At 36.6% G+C, this 27,168-nt stretch overlaps 1 protein-coding gene across 4 annotated transcripts in view; it reads left to right on the top strand.

Moving 5' to 3' along the window:
* Positions 1-27,168, top strand: part of LOC103133825 (voltage-dependent calcium channel subunit alpha-2/delta-1) — an 81,710-nt gene that overhangs the window by 49,186 nt on the left and 5,356 nt on the right. The window contains exons 19-38 of one of the 4 annotated variants that reach the window (XM_016668153.1): positions 41-112; positions 279-350; positions 1,962-2,023; positions 2,205-2,281; positions 3,087-3,098; positions 4,699-4,707; positions 6,797-6,857; positions 6,952-7,033; positions 16,517-16,532; positions 18,006-18,087; positions 18,654-18,716; positions 20,082-20,185; positions 20,685-20,774; positions 20,869-20,936; positions 21,043-21,081; positions 21,186-21,257; positions 22,175-22,327; positions 22,423-22,475; positions 22,846-22,901; positions 26,118-26,247. In XM_016668153.1, coding sequence (XP_016523639.1) covers positions 41-112; positions 279-350; positions 1,962-2,023; positions 2,205-2,281; positions 3,087-3,098; positions 4,699-4,707; positions 6,797-6,857; positions 6,952-7,033; positions 16,517-16,532; positions 18,006-18,087; positions 18,654-18,716; positions 20,082-20,185; positions 20,685-20,774; positions 20,869-20,936; positions 21,043-21,081; positions 21,186-21,257; positions 22,175-22,327; positions 22,423-22,475; positions 22,846-22,901; positions 26,118-26,247 — 1,373 coding nt within the window. Of the gene's footprint in view, positions 1-40; positions 113-278; positions 351-1,961; positions 2,024-2,204; positions 2,282-3,086; positions 3,099-4,698; positions 4,708-6,796; positions 6,858-6,951; positions 7,044-8,093; positions 8,176-8,741; positions 8,805-10,169; positions 10,274-10,772; positions 10,863-10,959; positions 11,028-11,133; positions 11,173-11,276; positions 11,349-12,258; positions 12,412-12,506; positions 12,574-16,516; positions 16,533-18,005; positions 18,088-18,653; positions 18,717-20,081; positions 20,186-20,684; positions 20,775-20,868; positions 20,937-21,042; positions 21,082-21,185; positions 21,258-22,174; positions 22,328-22,422; positions 22,476-22,845; positions 22,902-26,117; positions 26,248-27,168 lie in introns of those variants that run through there. The other 3 variants (XM_016668152.1, XM_016668151.1, XM_016668149.1) reach the window with 3 other exon arrangements.

Here is a 27,168-nt window from a genome sequence, read left to right as displayed (position 1 = left end):
CTTCATCATGTTTCAGTTCAAACTATTATCTCTTCTACAGAATCCTAAATTTCAGGAGCCTGTGACCTTGGACTTTCTTGATGCTGAGCTGGAAAATGACATAAAAGTGGAGGTAGTGTGTCCAGACTAATAAATCACAACTGCTTGGGAAGAGCTAGAAAGATAAATACCTGCATAATATAAAAAAAAAAACTGTCTTCAAATATATTTTCAAATATACCAGCTATTCTGTCTCTTTTTCACGTTTAACTTGATCACTTCAGATTTCTATTTCACAGATAAGAAGAATGATGATCGAAGGAGAAATAGGAGAAAGTACTATTGATACTTTGGTTAAAACTCAAGATGAGGTAAGAGGTAATGGTAGAAATGCTTAGTTTTAACGGTCTCAATGAAATATTTGTTGTTGTTTTTTATATGATCTGTAAATGCACAGCTCACATTGCAGTTGTATTTTCTGTACGACTACAAACAGCAGTTTAAAGATGGCTTATTGCTCCTCATGTGGGAATCCTCATTTTATTGCAAGGCAGCCGCAATGCTATTGAACAGTTTATTTCATCACAATGCTCCTACCACGGGTAACAAATCTGCAATAAGATGTTTCCCCACAATCTGTGGAATTTCAGTAAATAGTTCTCCGCTTCTCCAATGCAGCCTTCACAACTTTGATCGGCTTATCAGAAATGGGTGATTTCTAGCAATGTGTTGCACACTGTCGAGCACTCCATTCATGCACACAAAATCCAAATACTGCCTTCATCATTGATCGCCAAGTGAAAACAAGTCACAAAGAAGGTCATCAAGGGCAGATTAAAATTCTGCTGAAATCTCAAAGCATGGTCAGAAAAAAAATTAGTTCAGCGATATGTTCCTTTTTATTTCTGTCTTCTGATTTTTTTTGAGACATCCAGTTATTCATTCGTCTGGAAAAAAGGTTAGCACCTCTGAGTACTGTACCATACCAGCTGTAAAATATCCTGATTGATTCCATGTGTAGGGTTACTTAACAGCCAAGAGAGCTGACTTAGAAATCTTCCAAAGAACACTGCTAAAAAATATATTATGAAAATGTCCTTCAACTACATTTGCACAATTTGCTGATTATCTATTTTTTCTTTCTCTGTGGAAACACCTGTAATCTGTTTTTGAAACAAGGTGATTAAGAAGAGGCTCGGGACCATAACATCAACAGTTGATATCAATCAATCAACAACACATAAATTTACCAGAAATGTGCCGAGTTGTGAACTAACTACAATCAAAACTAAAAACAAAGTAGGGTGTCGGCCAAATGACTCACTGTTTGATAGCAGCTAAAATGGGCTCACTGCTGTTACTTTAGAAAATGTGTAACACAGGCTGCTCTGCTAATTACCAGGCAAACAGCAGCGCATCGCTGAAGTTTATTTGGTGATTAGCTATCTTTAATAAACTTTTTCAATCAGATAATAAGCTGCCACCTGTCCAGAATTCGTTCAAAAATGGCATCTTATCCAGTCGGGACGATCCTACGAGCGAGACAAGTGAAGAGCTGACAAACCTCCAAAAACTAAATTTTCTGCTTCAAATTCTCTTCTGTGGAGGGTCTTCTTTAGTAATAGTGCAACACTTCTAGTAGGAATTTAGAGTATTATATAATACAGCATTTATCAATTCAGATCAAGTTTATTTAATCAAGGGCTATACATGAAACAATGTTATGTTGGAAACAAAGCAACATTTGTTTTGTACATAGATTTTCTAGCCAAAGGCTGATTTCACATTTAGCCTTCGTTGAACTTGAGGACGTTTTTGTTGTTGTAACTTTCTAATGAATAAAACACTTATCAACATTTTTAAGGAATTATCATCCATGTTTTGGATGAAAGATCTTGTCCCATGGTTCATTGATTCATTTTTTTGATTGTTTGAAATTATAAATTACTTATAGTGAACTGGTGTGTGTATTCTTTTGGCAGAGATATATAGACAGAGGGGTAAGAACCTACACATGGGCTCCAGTCAATGGAACAGACTACAGGTGAGACAAATGATGAAGCTGATGAAGAATCCTGTTTAACAAAGCAGGGACTCATCTCCTGTTTGTATCATCCCACCAATGAGTTAGTTTACACTTAATTATTTTATACACACACACACACACACACACACACACACACACATATATATAACAACTAATCCCACTTTGATCTGTTCTGCAGCCTGGCCCTTGTTTTACCTAAATACAGTGAAAACTTCATTCAAGCTAAACTTGGGGACGATATAAAACAAGCCATCTGTGAGTACAAGATTCACATAAACAGATTCATGACATTCAGCCCGGCTGGTTTCTCAAAGATTATCTTGCGTTTTTGTTTTACTCTTGAGTATCTGTAGTAGTGTTTGCTGCAAACACAACCAAGCTTTTGTATTTTCAGCTCAAATGCCTGAAGCCCCACTGTGCTGTTCTTTTGTAGTTCAACCCACTGGTCAGTGGATCTTTACTCCCACGCAAACTCCTCAACATTTCTTTCCCCTCAAGTACCTGACTGGAGCGTTAAACCTTTTGATCGTTTCTGCTTTGGACACTTCTCTACCTCCTTGCTCCCTTCATCTGGCTCTCATCTGGCTTAGAGTATAGTGAACGTTTCCACATCTTGTCATTGTCTCTGCTACTAAATGGTTTTTCTTTCTCCACATGTCACAGTTACAGAAGTGTTTCTATAGCCAATAGCAGTTTTGTTTTTGTCTTTAATTAGGAATTTTCTGTCTTATTTTTCACCCAGAAATAATCTACTTCAATCCACCATCTCAGCTTGTTTTGCCTTAGTCTTCCTTCTCCCTTCATTTGGTATTCCTTTTCTTCATCCTTTTATTTATTTATCTTTGCTGTGCCTAAACTTCCAAGGCTTTCTCAAACTGATGCAGCCAAGCTGTCTTCTCTAAAGGATGACAATATACATAAAATATTGGACAGCTGCATAATGATGTCATGTAAATGTACATACTGCATCATATAGGTGTGTCTCTAACGCTTGTACATTTTATTGAATTTTTTTTTTAACTTTTCCTCTTTATCCTTCTTATCTGCTGGAATTTGAAAGCTTCACCTTGGGGCAAGTACTCCCTATTTTTGTTCTTCTATCTCCCTCCAATGCAGTGATCACCGCAGGAGCCTTTTTCTTTTTTTTATTATTTATGTTTGTATGGTTCCATGTTACTGACTCAATTCTCAAGTAGTTTAAGTTGAAATAATTTGTTAAAATACGTAACCTTTAAATTGTTTTCATAGCTGTAATTCCAATTGTTGGTGAAAGAGAGCAGAGTCTGAATCCTGTTTAAAGTCACTTTTTGAAAAATTACCTTGATGTGCATTTGTTTTTCAGTTAACATCGCAACTAGACCTGTCTGTCTCCAATACTTTTCCTTTTTCCTGCTTTTAGTAACAGGAGATTTTAAGTGCTTAGCAACTGGAGGGGTAATTCTGCAGAAATGTTAATTGTAGTTTGAAAAAAAAATAGGGAGGACTGTTACTTTGATGAAGAATATAAGAAAAAAAAAATCTAAACTGAACATGCCATGTTCTGGTTTAAATGAAACTTTCATAACTTTGACATGACGCCACAAAGTATAAACAACTAATGGTGCAGTAATTCCATCAAATGAGATCTCTGAGAGACGGTTAGTTTCAGCCTCCATTTCACTATTCCTCTACAGAGTCTGTCACTGTGCCATAAACGCTGTCAGCACATTTACAGGCCTGTTAAAGAAAGCAACACACCATGCCTTACAGCTGCAGACTACTCTGATGGCGATTTGGGACTCTAAAGTTCTCTGTTCAGCCGTATAGGGTTTCACTTTGGAGCCAGACCACCTAAAGCTTCGTCTATCTTATCAGTTTCATGGAGTAGGTGGTTTCTGCAACCACTCACCTAATAGATGCAGTGGTAAGAGTCTCTTGAAAGGGTGTAATGATTGAACATATTTTTTTCATGACTATGAAAGGAACATTTGTATTTGTAGAGTAAATTACCTTATACACGGGGAGAGCAGACGATGTTGGATGAGGAAAAAGACCAAGAAAAAAGAATGACAAAATCCATTAAACATAGACGTTCAGACTAGTCTATAGCGACAGAGTGACAATGAATCTGCTTGTTATGTTTTATATGAATGAGGTTGTTTTATCCTACACCAGATTTCCAAGACCCCAAGGAAAGTGAGTGCTCAGTAATTGCTTTCACAGACTGCACCACATGAGTCAATATATCTTAAAGGGATTGTCCAAAAGTCTTCAGTTTAAGAGACCAGAGATTGATGACTATTGATGTCTGTCATGTCATTTATGAGATAAGAATAACAAGATGGTATTTTAAATGAAATACAGAGATGGGGAAAGGAAAGTTTTAGTGAAGAATTCTACCTTGCATTTGTTATGTTTTATATGAACAAGATCTTTGATAAGTTTGGGATTTAGCTTTATCATAACCTACATCACACAGTCATTTTTTTAAATTTTTTTTTTATTTTTACCTTTCAGTAACAATGTTCTCTCATTGCAAAGTAGATTGTTCATTACCTGTGGGAAATATCCACACGATTCATCATCTTTATACATGTATGACATAATTTGCCAGATGATAAATGCATTTTGACCACCCTTTGTCTTTTTTTCTTTTGCCGCTGCCTTATTCTTCATCCCTTGGGTCACAACAGGGGAAGGAGGTAAGTATTTCTCAGGCCGTTACTCACTCATACTTTTCTTTCACTCTTTCTCTGGGTCTCTCTGCTGTGGAGAATTATCCGTTCTCCATGCTGAGTTCTTGATGTATGAGGTTAAAGAAGAGTCAGTGAGTTGAATTCATGAATTCCATTTAGTAATACCAAAATACAGCTGGTCCATTTCTCATGCCACCTTTAGGAGTTAGCAAGACAAAATGGCAACCAAGAACAGTTTGTGATCTGCTTTGTTAGCCTCTGTCTAAGCTACGCCCTCAAGGGGACGTTCCCTAGTGTGTCATTCCCTCTAACCCTAGCTCTCATTTGCATTTCCTAACATGTCATTTCCTTTAGGTTTAGCTTAGCAACGAGCTAGTAGAGGTAGAAGGAAAACACATAATTATTTATTATCAACCACTACTTTAATTTATCTTCTCATATCTGTCCAGGATGTTTTATAACTTTGAGGCTTTTGCGATATGTTAATTTCTGTCTCGATGTAACAACAGTAATCTTTTGTAGAAAAAAAAAAAATCTGTTTTTAAAAACGTATGCGGATCAGTCATCACATTGTGAACACCAACATTTTTGTGGGATTTCAGCAGCTGAATCTGTATCCTCAATGAAATCAGATTTTGTACCCATTACTGATGTTAGATCACAACTGATTCACATCTAATAAGTTTGAAAGAGCTGATTTTGATTATTTGAATGAATACTAACAAAGTTTGATTATTTGTCTAATTCACAAAGCCTTCACAAAAAAAGATGTGCAACTCAAACTGCTGCTACCAAACTAAAGTGTCTGTCTGTATTGTCATAGTTTCACCACATTTGAGAAGATGCATTGAGGAGAAAAGTTGCTGATATCTATGTAAATTTATATAGGTAGAACCAAGGCACATAGTGGCACACAGTTAACATCAACAACTAACCATCTCCAGGAAGGTAGTTGTAGTCAATTAGCTGTGCTTATAGCTTTTCAAAATGTGGTAGAAATGTCATAAAAGGTTTATGTACTCCATGTTCAAAGATCTGGACTTGAAAATGCGTCATATGGTCTCTTTATTATACCAATAAATATTTGCAGCAAGTCTCTAAAATCTTGTTTTTGCTATTATATATTAAATATGTAAGCTTTACTTTAATATTCCAACAAGTATTTTTTTTTTCACATCGATAAATTAACATAACTAAAAATATATATATTTCAACTCGTTTAATTTCTCCCTATCTTTCAAATGGTTAATGCTGGTTTTATAGTTTGAATACTGCAAAATAGTCACAAGTTCATTGCTTGAAAACAGAACTGGAGCCATCTGTAAGTTTTAAAGTTGTTTCTCTTATAATGATTAGTTGGCATTTTATTGCTAAACAACATTCCTTTTAATTGTATAATGGAAGTCTTCCAAACCAAGGATAGGCAGGGTAAATAAAAGTTCATGAAAATTTGCTTTGGTAAAAAACAGCCCATGATTTGTTGTTGAAACATGTTACAATTATTTTTCTCTTACAGAGAATCAATTAAAGCGACAAATTATTTCACCTTCTTTTGGAATGTAATGCTTTAGAAATGATATCCCAAACTTGTTACTTGTTAGTTATTGGCTCAGTCTCTGATTCTTACGATTTTGAATTGATGTGCTTCATCTGCCGTGACCTTGGAGTTTGCTGTGAGGAAGCATTTTTATATTTTTCTGTGTCACCTTTTTGACTGGGAAAAATTGATTTCACCTACTCAAGTCAAAGAGCATGTTTGCACGAACATATCATTTGATCTTTTCAATTTGTGAATAATGAGATGGAGGTAAAAATGGTGCACTTGCTGATTACTATTGACTACAAATGTGAGATAGACAGCTACTTTGAGGGAGTGCTGATAAGACATGGGAGAGCTTATTAGCCATCAAAACCCCAATGTGGTAACAGTACTCCTTCAAAGTGAAGAATGCGTTGTAGTAAGATGAGCTTTGCTCATTTTATCTTTTCGTGACCATAATGTTATGGTTGATCGGTACACACAAATATACATACATACATGTATAAATAGTGTTACTGCCTATGAGCCTAAAACAGGGACTCTTTGTTTTCAAAGCCATGGAGACTATTCAGCTGGATAGGTTTGACGAGTTTGGCTATACTTACATTGCTCCAAGGTGAGTAGGCTTTTTATTATTATTACCAGTCATTTAAAAGGAACGACAGCAAAAGACAGGGGAATGTTATTTAAACTGAACAATGTTTCTTCAGGGAATACTGCAAAGAGGTGAAGCTGTCTCTCAACAATACCCAGTTTCTTCTCGACTTCAACCAGTACATTGACAGAAGTACTGCAGATGCATGTGAGTCATGCGCCTCTTTCACTGCAACTTCATTTGGCACATTTGTAGCAGTTTTGTTCGTTTCATGCATTATTTGTTTTCAGTTTTAATTTTAGAGACATTCCCCTGAAGTTTCTCCCTCCCAAAAAAATTGCAGTTTGTTGTCATAAATGGTCCTGAGCAAATTTTTGTCTAAGTATATAAATAGCACATGCATGGTACGCTTTAGTGTTTACTGTGGTGGAGATATCATATCCATTTTAGATATTATGATCTCAAAGCGGTTATGGTATAAACGGGATGACTTCACGGTCATCAACTAGATTTCCTAGACGCACAATGCGGTCATGTTGTGTGACTCACGGTTCTTGATTTGTTGCCCTCTAATGTATCTCAGCATGAATATAATTCAGCATTATCCAGCTAATGGGTTACAGTAACATTGATCCATTTTCACTCGAGGTCAAATCAAATACTTTGGGATTGATGTTGTTCCTACGTTTGCTATTTTGAATCTTCATTAAAAGATAGTGGCAGCATTTAAAGCAGCACTTGAGGAAACGGTGGTGGAAGCGTGTAGGTATTTTAAAAGCACTGGCGCAGATGATCATTTCAGAAAGAATTTCCCTTGACATGGAGGCTGAAACTCAATCCCTTGTCATCATCTGCCGTCAAACAGCCAGTGCTTCACAAAGTACTGTCTGATCTCTAACATATAATGGCCAGTCAGGTCACCCTGCTGGATGATTTACTGAAAAATGCTATGAAGTCTTTTTTTTTTTCCACAGTATATTTAAAAAAAAGAGTAAAAGAAGAGTTGGCTGCTACTTTTTACTGGCTATTACGTTTACATTGTGGATCACTGGTATTCATACAGTTATAAACAGATGTGGGTTGTGGATTTAGTGTACCAGTGGCATATGACCAGTATCCCTCATACATGGGATAGCCATTCTCCCTGCCTATATCTATCAACGCTGCCTTTATTTCTTTTAAAATAAATCATTTCCCATGTAATGTGGTGTTGTAACATTATTAATATGTGAAATTTATCTTGTCTTTTATCCACAGGCAACGAGTCCCTCGTGAAACGACTCATCCTGGACGCAGGCCTGACAGCTGAGCTGGTTAAAGTTTGGAAAGAGCAGTCAGTGTGAGTGCCAAGCATTACAGTTTTAAATGATTTAAGTCATTTAAATATGGAATCTCCTTTGCATTTCTCAACCATGAACAGCCTTGGTCAAATGAAAATAATATCTGCTTATATTTCATTCTATGCTACATTTTCACATTCTTTCTCTGAACTTTGAGAGCTGATGCTTGTTTCATGCTCCATTTGTTGGCAAACAAAGCCAAAGTTTTTAGCTTTTTTTTTCCCTCTATTACGGGTGATTTGGTCTAATCTTTCTAGTGAAACATGATGAAAGCATATAAAAAAAAGCATATTACACCAAGCACACTGAACAGAGCCATGGCATGCTTTTTTGAGAGGAAAACAAAGTAATTACATCAGTGTGTTGGCTTTTATTGTGTTTCCATATGTTTGAAATCATCTCAGGTTTTCACGTGTTTATCATTAGAACATACAAAACAAAGACCAGTGACCAGGCTTAAATGTAAATGAATATCTTTAGCTTCAAGAGGTAGCACACCACTTGTTTTGCAATTGACTGTGTCATTAACTTTCAGATGTAATTTGGTGCTATTTTCTCTTCTCAGAGATGGAACAGTAGCAAGGTTTGTTGCAACAGATGGAGGAATCACTAGAGTTTATCCGAGAAGGTATTTTTCCATCATTCCTTTTTTTTTATTTCTGTTCAGGGTGTAGTCCTATATGTACTCATATTGGAATGTCATGACACAGAAAAACGTAAGAGATTCATGCAGTAAGACATCACAAAAGTCACAGGCAAATCACCACACCAGAATAGCATTTTTTTTTCCTCCTGCCCTCTTTATTGATGTTGAGTGATGCAACAGAAAATGAGTGGATTTAGCTGTAGTAGTAGTAAACAGTAAAAAAAAAGTTATCAGTTGACCTGACTTGTGATTTTTTTAGATTGTACCTCATGTGGCAAATAATTAGATTCAAGTAATAATGACATGTGAAAGACTGAAGTGAGAATTAATGTACTACAGAATATTATCCCAAGACAAAAACATTAAAAAGAAATGTCAAATTAAGTCTGTAACATTATGTTTTAAATTGTAGGGTTTTTTTTTTCTTTTCCAGTCAGGATCAGGAAGTTAGAACTATCACATGAGTGCAGTAACTTGCACTCAGTTCCCGCACCATGCAGAGAGACTTAACAAACTGGCACCATACAGAGAGACTTAAAGATTCGTTGTGCTTAGCCAAGTCTACTTGTAGCTCATCACAGTTTGACAGTTTGAACAACTGCAGTTTGAAAAACATAGGTTCTGGCTGCATTTGTGCTTAATGAAGCCGTGTCTGTTCTGCTTCATTATTACTCTGACTCATCAAGGGCATCAACCCTTGAATTCCTCTGAACATCTGTTAGGAGAAAGCATTTTTATTAGTGAATCATGCAGTGATGCAAATTGCATCACTGCATGCAATGCAAATTGCACTTCTCTGCACATATTCAGTTCATGTTTTAAGCCCCTTTAAGTTGATATTTATCTTAAAGGGGCAGTGTTATGTATTTCCAGGCATAATGCACCAGTTTATACCGCAGTCGTGTAACTATGTTCCCTCAGTTGTTTTAAAAAGCTTTATATATCAAATATGACTTCAAATAAATTTGACTTTATAATTTAACTTCCTAAAATTGGGCCTTTGTCTCTTTTTTAAACTCTTGTTCTTTCTGAAAGTCTGCCTTCAGAAAGTCATCACGACAGTCCATCCAAGAGGTTTTCACACCTGAACGAAAGCCAGGGGAGCCTAAAGTATTTCTCAAACATGAGTGAAAGTTTTTTGATGAGGGAGTAACATCATGACATGATATAAAGATCAAAAAGTTCATTTTATATAATGCTGCCCCTTTTTGACCATTTCTCAAACCAACTGACTTAATTCAAACAAACGGTGATAATTATAACCTAAATGTGAATCCACATAAAATACTCTTGTCGTTTATTTGTACTAAATTTGCCAATATTGCTTTAACATAATGATGTTTTTAGTGCTGGAGAAGAATGGACAGAGAATCCTGAGACATATGATTCCAGCTTCTACAAGAGGACGTTGGATAATGAAATATATATATTCACAGCTCCATCTTTTAACAGTAAGTGTGTATGTGTTAAGGTCTTAAATAAGGTCTTGTGTACTGTGGATGTGCTCCACTGCCTTTGGACGTGATCCCAACATTATTGGCAACCATTAGACTTTTTGGCCTGTTTGATATTGCTCACTTTATCCTTGTTCTTCTCCTCCTGGGCTTTTCGGCACACATCCCCACCATCACTCCCCTTTCCTCTGTATACATCCTGTCATCCCCCACTGATCTTTCTAACAGACATCAGCACTGGCAAATGTCAGTGCTACAGCTACAGCACTCTTGACTGAATTAACACATGTTCTGTTTTCATAAACTTTACTCATAAATTACAGGGGGGAGGGAGTGGGGAGATGGATGAAATTATCTACAAAGAAAATCCATTATTTGTTTATTTAATCTTTATGCAGAGTGAAAAATAATCCCAAACACATCCTGTCAAACATTTGTTCAGGTAGTGACAAATAAAAGTGTTCATCTTTCCCTGTGCAACTGTTTGAAACTGCAGCAGAGGTCAGGGAGCCTGTGTCCGAATCGGGTATCCTGGTGAGCAAAGCAATAGACCTTGTCATCGATAAAGTCATGCTCAAACCAGCAGGTCAGTTTTACCAAAAAAAAAAAAAAAACAGAGTGATTATTTATTTTTTTCCCCTGCTCATCACGACTGTTTCTGTGTTTTATGATTTGCTCCTTAGTGGTGGGAGTAAAACTCAATGTTTCATTCTGGATGAGCAGTTTTATCAATGCAACGCTGAAACTTAATGTAAGTACTATAAATAAAATTTACTGTAGGACTATGCTATGTTAAAGTCACTTGGGGGATTCCGTATAAAGTAAATGCTAATTGTTGCAAATTTGTCATCTTGTAGTGCAAAGATGAGATTTGTGGCTGTCTCAGGAATGACAAGGTACAACAATTTACACTAAATATTGTTTGTAAAACAGCATACATTAACTGGAGTGTCATGGTACCCTATTATTGTTTTATAATTGATGTACTTATCTTTTGCAGCATGTGGATTGTGTAATATTGGATGATGGAGGATTTCTGCTCATGTCTAATCAAGAAGAGTATATTTCCTTGGTGAATACCTACTAACACTTATGTTACATTAAATTATCTTAGCTCCTCATTTTTTGCTGGGCATGTGTAAGCCTTTAATTTGCTTTTAGTCATGCTTATTTTAATTTAACTTAGTTTTTTCTTAAATTGTTTTATATGATCTTATCGTTTAGCTTGTCATAGCTTATCTTGAGCTCTTAGCTTATTTTATTTTATCTCTCTCTCTTTTTTTATTTTACCATATTTTAGCTTGGAATTTAATCTGTGTCTTATTATAAGAGTGTGTTATTCCAGAGTAAGAAAATATCTGATGGAACTTTAAGATACAATTTACTGTTGCTTTTATTTAGTTCTACTTCTCAACACACTTGGTTATGTTTGCTTTTGTCATAATCAGTTCCATATACTGGATACATTAATGTCTTATAGCATCAGTAAGTCATAAGAATGGCCTAACTTCTTTGCTCAGAGCTGTAGTCTAACAGGACAGCAGAGTGTCCTTGTCTGAAGTAAAGCACAAGTCACCGGACAAGGTTCAAAGAGAAGGCAGATGAGTTTTAGTCAGTAATGGAGGCTGCAGTGAAGTTTGTCTCCTGTGAATTTAAGAGGTCTGCTCCACAACGTAAACTCTGGTCCTTTTTGTCTGCCCTGTGCCCCTGCCACTCTAATTTATGTTAGAGTGGACTTGAAAGCAGTTCATGTCATTCAAAACAGGGCATGTGCTATCTTTGATACCCATTTTTAAGGAATGGTTTTGTGTTGCTTCTTATGTTTTGATTTTGCTTATTGTTTTAAAATCACAGACACAATTTTGAATGACAGAAGAAAAATATATAACTGACTTAGACATAATAGGACCGAGCGCCAAACGTATTTATGAGCTGGGATTAGCAATACAGTGTTTTACTTTTCTGTTCCTAAACTCTTCTAGATAGGTCAGTTCTTTGGCGAGGTTGATCCGGTGCTGATGATAAACTTAGTCAACACATCCCTTTACTCCTTCAACAAGACATATGACTATCAGTCTGTGTGTGACCCAGAGAAGGACAACAAGGCAGCAGCAGGACCTCGCTCCATATATGTGGTCAGTTACGTGTTCTATGCATGAACATGCTTTCATTTATTGGTGACCAAGTACTTCTAAGTGTCTGTTCTAATCTTTTTTTTTTTTTTCCACAGCCTACTATTGCAGACTTCCTCAGCATAGGCTGGTGGGCTTCCAATGCTGCTTGGTGAGTGCTCAGATTCCGTTCTTGTGTTGTTTGTTTATTTATGTTGGCANAGAAGTGTTTCTATAGCCAATAGCAGTTTTGTTTTTGTCTTTAATTAGAAATTTTCTGTCTTATTTTTCACCCAGAAATAATCTACTTCAATCCACCATCTCAGCTTGTTTTGCCTTAGTCTTCCTTCTCCCTTCATTTGGTATTCCTTTTCTTCATCCTTTTATTTATTTATCTTTGCTGTGCCTAAACTTCCAAGGCTTTCTCAAACTGATGCAGCCAAGCTGTCTTCTCTAAAGGATGACAATATACATAAAATATTGGACAGCTGCATAACGATGTCATGTAAATGTACATACTGCATCATATAGGTGTGTCTCTAACGCTTGTACATTTTATTGAATTTTTTTTTTAACTTTTCCTCTTTATCCTTCTTATCTGCTGGAATTTGAAAGCTTCACCTTGGGGCAAGTACTCCCTATTTTTGTTCTTCTATCTCCCTCCAATGCAGTGATCACCGCAGGAGCCTTTTTCTTTTTTTTATTATTTATGTTTGTATGGTTCCATGTTACTGACTCAATTCTCAAGTAGTTTAAGTTGAAATAATTTGTTAAAATACGTAACCTTTAAATTGTTTTCATAGCTGTAATTCCAATTGTTGGTGAAAGAGAGCAGAGTCTGAATCCTGTTTAAAGTCACTTTTTGAAAAATTACCTTGATGTGCATTTGTTTTTCAGTTAACATCGCAACTAGACCTGTCTGTCTCCAATACTTTTCCTTTTTCCTGCTTTTAGTAACAGGAGATTTTAAGTGCTTAGCAACTGGAGGGGTAATTCTGCAGAAATGTTAATTGTAGTTTGAAAAAAAAAATAGGAAGACTGTTACTTTGATGAAGAATATAAGAAAAAAAATCTAAACTTGAACATGCCATGTTCTGGTTTAAATGAAACTTTCATAACTTTGACATGACGCCACAAAGTATAAACAACTAATGGTGCAGTAATTCCATCAAATGAGATCTCTGAGAGACGGTTAGTTTCAGCCTCCATTTCACTATTCCTCTACAGAGTCTGTCACTGTGCCATAAACGCTGTCAGCACATTTACAAGCCTGTTAAAGAAAGCAACACACCATGCCTTACAGCTGCAGACTACTCTGATGGCGATTTGGGACTCTAAAGTTCTCTGTTCAGCCGTATAGGGTTTCATTTTGGAGCCAGACCACCTAAAGCTTCGTCTATCTTATCAGTTTCATGGAGTAGGTGGTTTCTGCAACCACTCACCTAATAGATGCAGTGGTAAGAGTCTCTTGAAAGGGTGTAATGATTGAACATATTTTTTTCATGACTATGAAAGGAACATTTGTATTTGTAGAGTAAATTACCTTATACACGGGGAGAGCAGACGATGTTGGATGAAGAAAAAGACCGAGAAAAAAGGACAAAATCCATTAAACATAGACGTTCAGACTAGTCTATAGCGACAGAGTGACAATGAATCTGCTTGTTATGTTTTATATGAATGAGGTTGTTTTATCCTACACCAGATTTCCAAGACCCCAAGGAAAGTGAGTGCTCAGTAATTGCTTTCACAGACTGCACCACATGAGTCAATATATCTTAAAGGGATTGTCCAAAAGTCTTCAGTTTAAGAGACCAGAGATTGATGACTATTGATGTCTGTCATGTCATTTATGAGATAAGAATAACAAGATGGTATTTTAAATGAAATACAGAGATGGGGAAAGGAAAGTTTTAGTGAAGAATTCTACCTTGCATTTGTTATGTTTTATATGAATAAGATCTTTGATAAGCTTCGGATTTAGCTTTATTATAACCTACATCACACAGTCATTTTTTTAAATTTTTTTTTTATTTTTACCTTTCAGTAACAATGTTCTCTCGTTGCAAAGTAGATTGTTCATTACCTGTGGGAAATATCCACACGATTCATCATCTTTATACATGTATGACATAATTTACCAGATGATAAATGCATTTTGACCACCCTTTGTCTTTTTTTCTTTTGCCGCTGCCTTATTCTTCATCCCTTGGGTCACAACAGGGGAAGGAGGTAAGTATTTCTCAGGCCGTTACTCACTCATACTTTTCTTTCACTCTTTCTCTGGGTCTCTCTGCTGTGGAGAATTATCCGTTCTCCATGCTGAGTTCTTGATGTATGAGGTTAAAGAAGAGTCAGTGAGTTGAATTCATGAATTCCATTTAGTAATACCAAAATACAGCTGGTCCATTTCTCATGCCACCTTTAGGAGTTAGCAAGACAAAATGGCAACCAAGAACAGTTTGTGATCTGCTTTGTTAGCCTCTGTCTAAGCTACGCCCTCAAGGGGACGTTCCCTAGTGTGTCATTCCCTCTAACCCTAGCTCTCATTTGCATTTCCTAACATGTCATTTCCTTTAGGTTTAGCTTAGCAACGAGCTAGTAGAGGTAGAAGGAAAACACATAATTATTTATTATCAACCACTACTTTAATTTATCTTCTCATATCTGTCCAGGATGTTTTATAACTTTGAGGCTTTTGCGATATGTTAATTTCTGTCTCGATGTAACAACAGTAATCTTTTGTAGAAAAAAAAAAAATCTGTTTTTAAAAACGTATGCGGATCAGTCATCACATTGTGAACACCAACATTTTTGTGGGATTTCAGCAGCTGAATCTGTATCCTCAATGAAATCAGATTTTGTACCCATTACTGATGTTAGATCACAACTGATTCACATCTAATAAGTTTGAAAGAGCTGATTTTGATTATTTGAATGAATACTAACAAAGTTTGATTATTTGTCTAATTCACAAAGCCTTCACAAAAAAAGATGTGCAACTCAAACTGCTGCTACCAAACTAAAGTGTCTGTCTGTATTGTCATAGTTTCACCACATTTGAGAAGATGCATTGAGGAGAAAAGTTGCTGATATCTATGTAAATTTATATAGGTAGAACCAAGGCACATAGTGGCACACAGTTAACATCAACAACTAACCATCTCCAGGAAGGTAGTTGTAGTCAATTAGCTGTGCTTATAGCTTTTCAAAATGTGGTAGAAATGTCATAAAAGGTTTATGTACTCCATGTTCAAAGATCTGGACTTGAAAATGCGTCATATGGTCTCTTTATTATACCAATAAATATTTGCAGCAAGTCTCTAAAATCTTGTTTTTGCTATTATATATTAAATATGTAAGCTTTACTTTAATATTCCAACAAGTATTTTTTTTTTCACATCGATAAATTAACATAACTAAAAATATATATATTTCAACTCGTTTAATTTCTCCCTATCTTTCAAATGGTTAATGCTGGTTTTATAGTTTGAATACTGCAAAATAGTCACAAGTTCATTGCTTGAAAACAGAACTGGAGCCATCTGTAAGTTTTAAAGTTGTTTCTCTTATAATGATTAGTTGGCATTTTATTGCTAAACAACATTCCTTTTAATTGTATAATGGAAGTCTTCCAAACCAAGGATAGGCAGGGTAAATAAAAGTTCATGAAAATTTGCTTTGGTAAAAAACAGCCCATGATTTGTTGTTGAAACATGTTACAATTATTTTTCTCTTACAGAGAATCAATTAAAGCGACAAATTATTTCACCTTCTTTTGGAATGTAATGCTTTAGAAATGATATCCCAAACTTGTTACTTGTTAGTTATTGGCTCAGTCTCTGATTCTTACGATTTTGAATTGATGTGCTTCATCTGCCGTGACCTTGGAGTTTGCTGTGAGGAAGCATTTTTATATTTTTCTGTGTCACCTTTTTGACTGGGAAAAATTGATTTCACCTACTCAAGTCAAAGAGCATGTTTGCACGAACATATCATTTGATCTTTTCAATTTGTGAATAATGAGATGGAGGTAAAAATGGTGCACTTGCTGATTACTATTGACTACAAATGTGAGATAGACAGCTACTTTGAGGGAGTGCTGATAAGACATGGGAGAGCTTATTAGCCATCAAAACCCCAATGTGGTAACAGTACTCCTTCAAAGTGAAGAATGCGTTGTAGTAAGATGAGCTTTGCTCATTTTATCTTTTCGTGACCATAATGTTATGGTTGATCGGTACACACAAATATACATACATACATGTATAAATAGTGTTACTGCCTATGAGCCTAAAACAGGGACTCTTTGTTTTCAAAGCCATGGAGACTATTCAGCTGGATAGGTTTGACGAGTTTGGCTATACTTACATTGCTCCAAGGTGAGTAGGCTTTTTATTATTATTACCAGTCATTTAAAAGGAACGACAGCAAAAGACAGGGGAATGTTATTTAAACTGAACAATGTTTCTTCAGGGAATACTGCAAAGAGGTGAAGCTGTCTCTCAACAATACCCAGTTTCTTCTCGACTTCAACCAGTACATTGACAGAAGTACTGCAGATGCATGTGAGTCATGCGCCTCTTTCACTGCAACTTCATTTGGCACATTTGTAGCAGTTTTGTTCGTTTCATGCATTATTTGTTTTCAGTTTTAATTTTAGAGACATTCCCCTGAAGTTTCTCCCTCCCAAAAAAATTGCAGTTTGTTGTCATAAATGGTCCTGAGCAAATTTTTGTCTAAGTATATAAATAGCACATGCATGGTACGCTTTAGTGTTTACTGTGGTGGAGATATCATATCCATTTTAGATATTATGATCTCAAAGCGGTTATGGTATAAACGGGATGACTTCACGGTCATCAACTAGATTTCCTAGACGCACAATGCGGTCATGTTGTGTGACTCACGGTTCTTGATTTGTTGCCCTCTAATGTATCTCAGCATGAATATAATTCAGCATTATCCAGCTAATGGGTTACAGTAACATTGATCCATTTTCACTCGAGGTCAAATCAAATACTTTGGGATTGATGTTGTTCCTACGTTTGCTATTTTGAATCTTCATTAAAAGATAGTGGCAGCATTTAAAGCAGCACTTGAGGAAACGGTGGTGGAAGCGTGTAGGTATTTTAAAAGCACTGGCGCAGATGATCATTTCAGAAAGAATTTCCCTTGACATGGAGGCTGAAACTCAATCCCTTGTCATCATCTGCCGTCAAACAGCCAGTGCTTCACAAAGTACTGTCTGATCTCTAACATATAATGGCCAGTCAGGTCACCCTGCTGGATGATTTACTGAAAAATGCTATGAAGTCTTTTTTTTTTTCCACAGTATATTTAAAAAAAAGAGTAAAAGAAGAGTTGGCTGCTACTTTTTACTGGCTATTACGTTTACATTGTGGATCACTGGTATTCATACAGTTATAAACAGATGTGGGTTGTGGATTTAGTGTACCAGTGGCATATGACCAGTATCCCTCATACATGGGATAGCCATTCTCCCTGCCTATATCTATCAACGCTGCCTTTATTTCTTTTAAAATAAATCATTTCCCATGTAATGTGGTGTTGTAACATTATTAATATGTGAAATTTATCTTGTCTTTTATCCACAGGCAACGAGTCCCTCGTGAAACGACTCATCCTGGACGCAGGCCTGACAGCTGAGCTGGTTAAAGTTTGGAAAGAGCAGTCAGTGTGAGTGCCAAGCATTACAGTTTTAAATGATTTAAGTCATTTAAATATGGAATCTCCTTTGCATTTCTCAACCATGAACAGCCTTGGTCAAATGAAAATAATATCTGCTTATATTTCATTCTATGCTACATTTTCACATTCTTTCTCTGAACTTTGAGAGCTGATGCTTGTTTCATGCTCCATTTGTTGGCAAACAAAGCCAAAGTTTTTAGCTTTTTTTTTCCCTCTATTACGGGTGATTTGGTCTAATCTTTCTAGTGAAACATGATGAAAGCATATAAAAAAAAGCATATTACACCAAGCACACTGAACAGAGCCATGGCATGCTTTTTTGAGAGGAAAACAAAGTAATTACATCAGTGTGTTGGCTTTTATTGTGTTTCCATATGTTTGAAATCATCTCAGGTTTTCACGTGTTTATCATTAGAACATACAAAACAAAGACCAGTGACCAGGCTTAAATGTAAATGAATATCTTTAGCTTCAAGAGGTAGCACACCACTTGTTTTGCAATTGACTGTGTCATTAACTTTCAGATGTAATTTGGTGCTATTTTCTCTTCTCAGAGATGGAACAGTAGCAAGGTTTGTTGCAACAGATGGAGGAATCACTAGAGTTTATCCGAGAAGGTATTTTTCCATCATTCCTTTTTTTTTATTTCTGTTCAGGGTGTAGTCCTATATGTACTCATATTGGAATGTCATGACACAGAAAAACGTAAGAGATTCATGCAGTAAGACATCACAAAAGTCACAGGCAAATCACCACACCAGAATAGCATTTTTTTTTCCTCCTGCCCTCTTTATTGATGTTGAGTGATGCAACAGAAAATGAGTGGATTTAGCTGTAGTAGTAGTAAACAGTAAAAAAAAAGTTATCAGTTGACCTGACTTGTGATTTTTTTAGATTGTACCTCATGTGGCAAATAATTAGATTCAAGTAATAATGACATGTGAAAGACTGAAGTGAGAATTAATGTACTACAGAATATTATCCCAAGACAAAAACATTAAAAAGAAATGTCAAATTAAGTCTGTAACATTATGTTTTAAATTGTAGGGTTTTTTTTTTCTTTTCCAGTCAGGATCAGGAAGTTAGAACTATCACATGAGTGCAGTAACTTGCACTCAGTTCCCGCACCATGCAGAGAGACTTAACAAACTGGCACCATACAGAGAGACTTAAAGATTCGTTGTGCTTAGCCAAGTCTACTTGTAGCTCATCACAGTTTGACAGTTTGAACAACTGCAGTTTGAAAAACATAGGTTCTGGCTGCATTTGTGCTTAATGAAGCCGTGTCTGTTCTGCTTCATTATTACTCTGACTCATCAAGGGCATCAACCCTTGAATTCCTCTGAACATCTGTTAGGAGAAAGCATTTTTATTAGTGAATCATGCAGTGATGCAAATTGCATCACTGCATGCAATGCAAATTGCACTTCTCTGCACATATTCAGTTCATGTTTTAAGCCCCTTTAAGTTGATATTTATCTTAAAGGGGCAGTGTTATGTATTTCCAGGCATAATGCACCAGTTTATACCGCAGTCGTGTAACTATGTTCCCTCAGTTGTTTTAAAAAGCTTTATATATCAAATATGACTTCAAATAAATTTGACTTTATAATTTAACTTCCTAAAATTGGGCCTTTGTCTCTTTTTTAAACTCTTGTTCTTTCTGAAAGTCTGCCTTCAGAAAGTCATCACGACAGTCCATCCAAGAGGTTTTCACACCTGAACGAAAGCCAGGGGAGCCTAAAGTATTTCTCAAACATGAGTGAAAGTTTTTTGATGAGGGAGTAACATCATGACATGATATAAAGATCAAAAAGTTCATTTTATATAATGCTGCCCCTTTTTGACCATTTCTCAAACCAACTGACTTAATTCAAACAAACGGTGATAATTATAACCTAAATGTGAATCCACATAAAATACTCTTGTCGTTTATTTGTACTAAATTTGCCAATATTGCTTTAACATAATGATGTTTTTAGTGCTGGAGAAGAATGGACAGAGAATCCTGAGACATATGATTCCAGCTTCTACAAGAGGACGTTGGATAATGAAATATATATATTCACAGCTCCATCTTTTAACAGTAAGTGTGTATGTGTTAAGGTCTTAAATAAGGTCTTGTGTACTGTGGATGTGCTCCACTGCCTTTGGACGTGATCCCAACATTATTGGCAACCATTAGACTTTTTGGCCTGTTTGATATTGCTCACTTCATCCTTGTTCTTCTCCTCCTGGGCTTTTCGGCACACATCCCCACCATCACTCCCCTTTCCTCTGTATACATCCTGTCATCCCCCACTGATCTTTCTAACAGACATCAGCACTGGCAAATGTCAGTGCTACAGCTACAGCACTCTTGACTGAATTAACACATGTTCTGTTTTCATAAACTTTACTCATAAATTACAGGGGGGAGGGAGTGGGGAGATGGATGAAATTATCTACAAAGAAAATCCATTATTTGTTTATTTAATCTTTATGCAGAGTGAAAAATAATCCCAAACACATCCTGTCAAACATTTGTTCAGGTAGTGACAAATAAAAGTGTTCATCTTTCCCTGTGCAACTGTTTGAAACTGCAGCAGAGGTCAGGGAGCCTGTGTCCGAATCGGGTATCCTGGTGAGCAAAGCAATAGACCTTGTCATCGATAAAGTCATGCTCAAACCAGCAGGTCAGTTTTACCAAAAAAAAAAAAACAGAGTGATTATTTATTTTTTTCCCCTGCTCATCACGACTGTTTCTGTGTTTTATGATTTGCTCCTTAGTGGTGGGAGTAAAACTCAATGTTTCATTCTGGATGAGCAGTTTTATCAATGCAACGCTGAAACTTAATGTAAGTACTATAAATAAAATTTACTGTAGGACTATGCTATGTTAAAGTCACTTGGGGGATTCCGTATAAAGTAAATGCTAATTGTTGCAAATTTGTCATCTTGTAGTGCAAAGATGAGATTTGTGGCTGTCTCAGGAATGACAAGGTACAACAATTTACACTAAATATTGTTTGTAAAACAGCATACATTAACTGGAGTGTCATGGTACCCTATTATTGTTTTATAATTTATGTACTTATCTTTTGCAGCATGTGGATTGTGTAATATTGGATGATGGAGGATTTCTGCTCATGTCTAATCAAGAAGAGTATATTTCCTTGGTGAATACCCACTAACACTTATGTTACATTAAATTATCTTAGCTCCTCATTTTTTGCTGGGCATGTGTAAGCCTTTAATTTGCTTTTAGTCATGCTTATTTTAATTTAACTTAGTTTTTTCTTAAATTGTTTTATATGACCTTATCATTTAGCTTGTCATAGCTTATCTTGAGCTCTTAGCTTATTTTATTTTATCTCTCTCTCTTTTTTTATTTTACCATATTTTAGCTTGGAATTTAATCTGTGTCTTATTATAAGAGTGTGTTATTCCAGAGTAAGAAAATATCTGATGGAACTTTAAGATACAATTTACTGTTGCTTTTATTTAGTTCTACTTCTCAACACACTTGGTTATGTTTGCTTTTGTCATAATCAGTTCCATATACTGGATACATTAATGTCTTATAGCATCAGTAAGTCATAAGAATGGCCTAACTTCTTTGCTCAGAGCTGTAGTCTAACAGGACAGCAGAGTGTCCTTGTCTGAAGTAGAGCACAAGTCACCGGACAGGGTTCAAAGAGAAGGCAGATGAGTTTTAGTCAGTAATGGAGGCTGCAGTGAAGTTTGTCTCCTGTGAATTTAAGAGGTCTGCTCCACAACGTAAACTCTGGTCCTTTTTGTCTGCACTGTGCCCCTGCCTGTCAGAGGTAGAATTTATGTTAGAGTGGACTTGAAAGCAGTTCATGTCATTCAAAACAGGGCATGTGCTATCTTTGATACCCATTTTTAAGGAATGGTTTTGTGTTGCTTCTTATGTTTTGATTTTGCTTATTGTTTTAAAATCACAGACACAATTTTGAATGACAGAAGAAAAATATATAACTGACTTAGACATAATAGGACCGAGCGCCAAACGTATTTATGAGCTGGGATTAGCAATACAGTGTTTTACTTTTCTGTTCCTAAACTCTTCTAGATAGGTCAGTTCTTTGGCGAGGTTGATCCAGTGCTGATGATAAACTTAGTCAACACATCCCTTTACTCCTTCAACAAGACATATGACTATCAGTCTGTGTGTGACCCAGAGAAGGACAACAAGGCAGCAGCAGGACCTCGCTCCATATATGTGGTCAGTTACGTGTTCTATGCATGAACATGCTTTCATTTATTGGTGACCAAGTACTTCTAAGTGTCTGTTCTAATCTTTTTTTTTTTTTTCCACAGCCTACTATTGCAGACTTCCTCAGCATAGGCTGGTGGGCTTCCAATGCTGCTTGGTGAGTGCTCAGATTCCGTTCTTGTGTTGTTTGTTTATTTATGTTGGCATTTGAGAGTGTGAAAATACTTGTTGAGTAGACTTTAATGTGTTGGAAGATTATTCTGGCTTAGTCAGTGTGAGAATAGGAAAGTTACACAACATTACGCTTCATTGTTTTCTGCATGGTTGTCCAAATCCAGTATAACCACCTTATAACATGGATTGGATAATATTTCCCATGGCATTTACATCACCAGTGACTCTAACCTCACACAGATGTGTTGCTTCTTCCAAGCAGCTATTGGTTATAAACAAGTGAAAGATATTTGAAACACATGCTAACAAATAATAAGTTGTCTTGTTTCCTTTTCTTTGTTTCCATGTTTTAGGTCAATACTTCAGCAGCTTTTCTTCAGTCTTTTGTTCCCTAACCTTTTAGAAGCAGGTAAGACCAGCTGTTTTTTCAATATTTTTTTTTTCTGAATGGCATGAGAAGTAACGTGCAAAAGTGGATCTAATTAATACCACTGGTATCCATTAAATCCCTCTTCACAGTGAATTTAAGATCACGCTACAGCTTTTATGAGATCCACAATGGTTTGCTGGTGGATAAACCTCTGTTGTTTTTCAGTGTCATTAAAGTAGTTCAGGCAATCATTAAAGAAGTACTTTTTCAGCAACCACTGAAGAGTTTTTTTTCTTGTTGCTTTTGTTGGTAATGCTACCACAATGCCGCTCCACATACTAGGTTGCCGTCTTGACTTTGACATGATCTACATGAATTACTCACAGAGATGTGAGTTTTCTACACATCTGCCAGCCTAGCCTCGAATTAGAGGACCAAACATTGCCAGTATTAAAAGCAGTTGTCGGCATCATGGAAAGATGTAGCTGGATGGATTTTCTGGAAAAATGCTGGGCACTGTGAAACACACAACATACAAAACAATCATTTCAACCCACTGCAGTTTACTTTGACACAACAGACAAATGCAGTCAGAAGGAATCAGAAAACAGAGGCTCCTCAATTGTCTTAGTTTTTTTGTTTTGTTTCAATGAGTTATTCTGCAACAATTATAAGATTATATTATCCACCCTATGAGCCATTGAAGATAGACTATTTCCGCCTATCTTCTGATCCTTACCTACATTAGTGGGGCTTTACATTTAATAGACATATTTTTCTGCTAGAAAAACACAAGCAGGTGTTGCTGTCTCCCAGCAACCAGCACAACAGTCTTGTCTCTAATTAGAGGTGTGTGTACCCATCTCTTTTTGGGAGCCTTATGCCAGGGGGTGCCCAAGTCCAGTTCTCCAGAGCTACTAAACTGAAACTCCTCCAACACACCTGGATCAAGTGAATGGCTCTTTAGAAGGCCTCTGCAGAGCTGAGTTATTCTAGTGAGGGACGTCAGACTTTTGACTCAGGTGTGTTGGAGCAGGGATACATGTAAAAGTTGCAGGGTTCTAGATCACAAGGGCTGCATGTGCAAGGGACCTCAGTAAAGTACTGTACTCCTTTTAGTGTGGAGATCATACTTTGTTGATTGCATCTGTATGGTAAGCTTTTTTTTTATTTTTATATATTACTAAAAATAATAACGCATTTTATTTGGAGGCACCTTTCTCAGTACTTAAAGACACTGTACAAAATACACAAAATCCATTAAGAGATTTTGTATGTTCGAAAAGTTTTGAAGACACATTTGTGGCCATACAGTAAGCACATAGCAGCTCACTGTCAAGAGCATTTTATTTAGAGCAGGTGTGTCAAACTTATTTTTATTTCACACCACATCGAGGCCACTAATGTAATCAAAGGGCCAATGGTGAGATAAAGTGATGATAAAACTATCTATTAAATTACTAAATAAAAACTGATAGGAATACAAAATTGATGCTGCACAACTGTTTTCTCATTTCTACTTCTAGAAATGGCCATAGCAGGCTGGATTTGGCATATGGGCCTTGAGTTTCAAACATGTGACTTAGGGCACTGCAAACTTTAACTTAAGATTTGCTGATTGCCAAACATTGCAGGGGCAATACACAATAATGAACCATCTCCACCTAACCAGCAACAAAATGTATTCACCTGTAACCGACTTTTCCATTCAAGGTTTCTTCAATTGAAATTTAAGTGATGCTAATAATAAGTGATTAAAAAGTGTTGCATTTTTAAGCATCTTTGCATCCGACTTATTAACCAGGGGCCTCATGCATCAAGCGTGCGCGCGCACATAAAATGCGCGGCGTCATGTTTTACGCATAAGTTGGCATGTATAACAATTAACTTTGCGTCAAAGTTTGCGTAAATATACACACGCTTTTTCGCTGGCGTGAAATTGTGCGGCAGCTACGCAAACTTTTTCAGAGGACAATATCAAACTTCAAAGCATCAAAACTCACCTAAATACACTGAAATCTGACTACATTCAGTTATTTAGACCAAGAAGCATCAAACCTGATGTTTTTTTTTCATGAGTTTACTGTTTTATTGTTTAAACTTAAACGATGAAACTGAACCGCATTTTTCCTCGGACAATAACATAACACGCACACAAAATAAAGCAAATAAAAACAGAAGGATGTGAAAACTTCACTCGAATGTAAATAGTACTTTTCCTCAGTTTTTGTCTCATAAAGATTAGTCTGTGCGCTTTAGCGCATGAAATGCATCTACGGGGTAACTTCATTCTGACTGAAAAAGAAAACATTGTTGGATCAGCAGATTGACTCCAAACTGGTTTGATTATTTTTAAGGTGATCAAGGTGTGTATAATCACACACATTCACGTAGCTGCGCAAAGGTGAGCCGCGTAAATGTGGAGTGCTTTGGCTCTGATGGAGAACGTCGCCAATGAAAGGATTCAGAGGGAGCGTGTGTTCAGAGATCATATTGATCTGCTGCGAAATGTTGATGATGGTTTGTTAGCGTCTGGATTGCCCGGACTGAACATCCTGGATCTCTGAGCAAAACTTAAAGAGCCGTGCGGTACCGGTACCGTTGCTATTGCAGGCACCCTTCAGTCGAGCTGGCCGCTTTGTGAATGCGCCTTTCTGGACAGAAAGCATCTCTATTCTGTAAATGTACAACTTATGCACACGATTCCACTATTTAGAATAAACGTCCACGTTCCCACTCAAATGACTCTCACACACGCTGTCTGCCCGGATGGACGCACTACTGTTCTAACAGGCATTTGCACAGTCTCTTTATTTATTTATTTATTTTTTTTATGTGGATTTTTTTTCTTTAAAACATTTTTTTTTTTTTTTTGTGAGGTTACCGAAAGCACCTTTTAAATAAAATAGTTATTATAATAAATATTTATACTGCTACAAACAAGGACATTGCCATGGTTATTGCTTCACGTGGTGGCAGACTTCCGGGTATTTATGCTAAATAAATAGCTGCGCTCAATTTCCTACGGAAACTGGGGTGTACAAAGGAAAGGTGCGCAGCCACGTGCATGCACGGCTTTATACATCCAAATTTTTTTGTGCGTCACACTTTCCTAAATTTTTCCGTACACCAAGTTTTAGTGTGAAAGCTGCGCACTCTTTTATGCATGAGGCCCCAGGTTACCTCTTGTCTCACTACTTGGTTAGTGGTCCAGCTCTGGAACCTCTTTTATTGTTGACATTTTCTTTTTTCCAGTGGAGTCAGCAGATGATGACATACCAGATGCCATGTTCAAAGAAAGCTGCATCACAGAGCAGACTCAGTACTTTTTTGACAATGATGAAAGATCATACTCAGGTGTCCTAGACTGTGGAAACTGCTCCAGGTATGTCTAATGTTTATTTATAGGAGTGCGGTGCATTGGTGTAAATCTGGATTTGCTCATGTATCAGTTATTCTTTCTGCGCATCCTTAAAATGAAATGCACTGTGTAGAACCTTCCACATTTTACGGCTCATCCAACATTGTTCAGTTTAGCAAACTCTGAAACTGTTAGTTTCTCGTCCTCCCTTCATCTTGCAGCGTGATTTTAAGCAGCTGCTTTGTGATGAGCTTTGATCAGACACAGACCACCTGACATTTCAGTGACTTAAATGGAAAGAGCAAAGACGTTTTAGTCTGTTCTCCTTTATTCTCACTTTGGCAAGGATTCAGACTCCCTAGTTTTTAGAACACTGCACATCTACTTTGCCATAAACTCTCTTCTGTTTCTTCCAGTGTTGGGTTGGGGAGTTCAACCCAACACTGTATGTTGGGTTGAGTCAATATGGCTATTATTGACTGTTATATGCCTCATGAGTCTAATGCTTTATTCTGCAAATTTAACACCCTTAGTTTCAAAGACATTTTTATTTCTGATTGCCATAAAATACATTTCAAGGGAAAAGCATTGCATGAATGTTTACACCTCGTAGTGATGGGTCGGTTTGAAAGTGGGGAAAGTAGGAGGTTACAGCAGCAGTAGGGACATGCTTAGTCACACAAAGGTAAAAAAAGAAAAACAGAAGAATACAAAGTTTCACGGTAAACATAAATTTACAATATAAGAATAATACTGTGCAGTTAAGAAAATGCCATGCTCAGATTAAAGGTATGTGCGGCTGACCAGGTTAATTTAGGGAGGAAAAACATACGAGATGTGCATGGATATACGAGTGGACATTTGTGTATATATAAATGGATATAAAAAATATATGTGTATGTATGCAATATAATGTTTACAGACACACTGTTTGGGATAGCTTAT

The sequence above is a fragment of the Poecilia formosa genome, unplaced genomic scaffold, assembly GCF_000485575.1.
Source record: "Poecilia formosa unplaced genomic scaffold, Poecilia_formosa-5.1.2 Scaffold13, whole genome shotgun sequence".
NCBI classification, from domain to species: Eukaryota; Metazoa; Chordata; class Actinopteri; order Cyprinodontiformes; family Poeciliidae; genus Poecilia; species Poecilia formosa.
The sequence above is the reverse complement of the archived record's forward strand: the minus strand, read 5'-3'. Positions and strand labels throughout refer to the sequence as shown.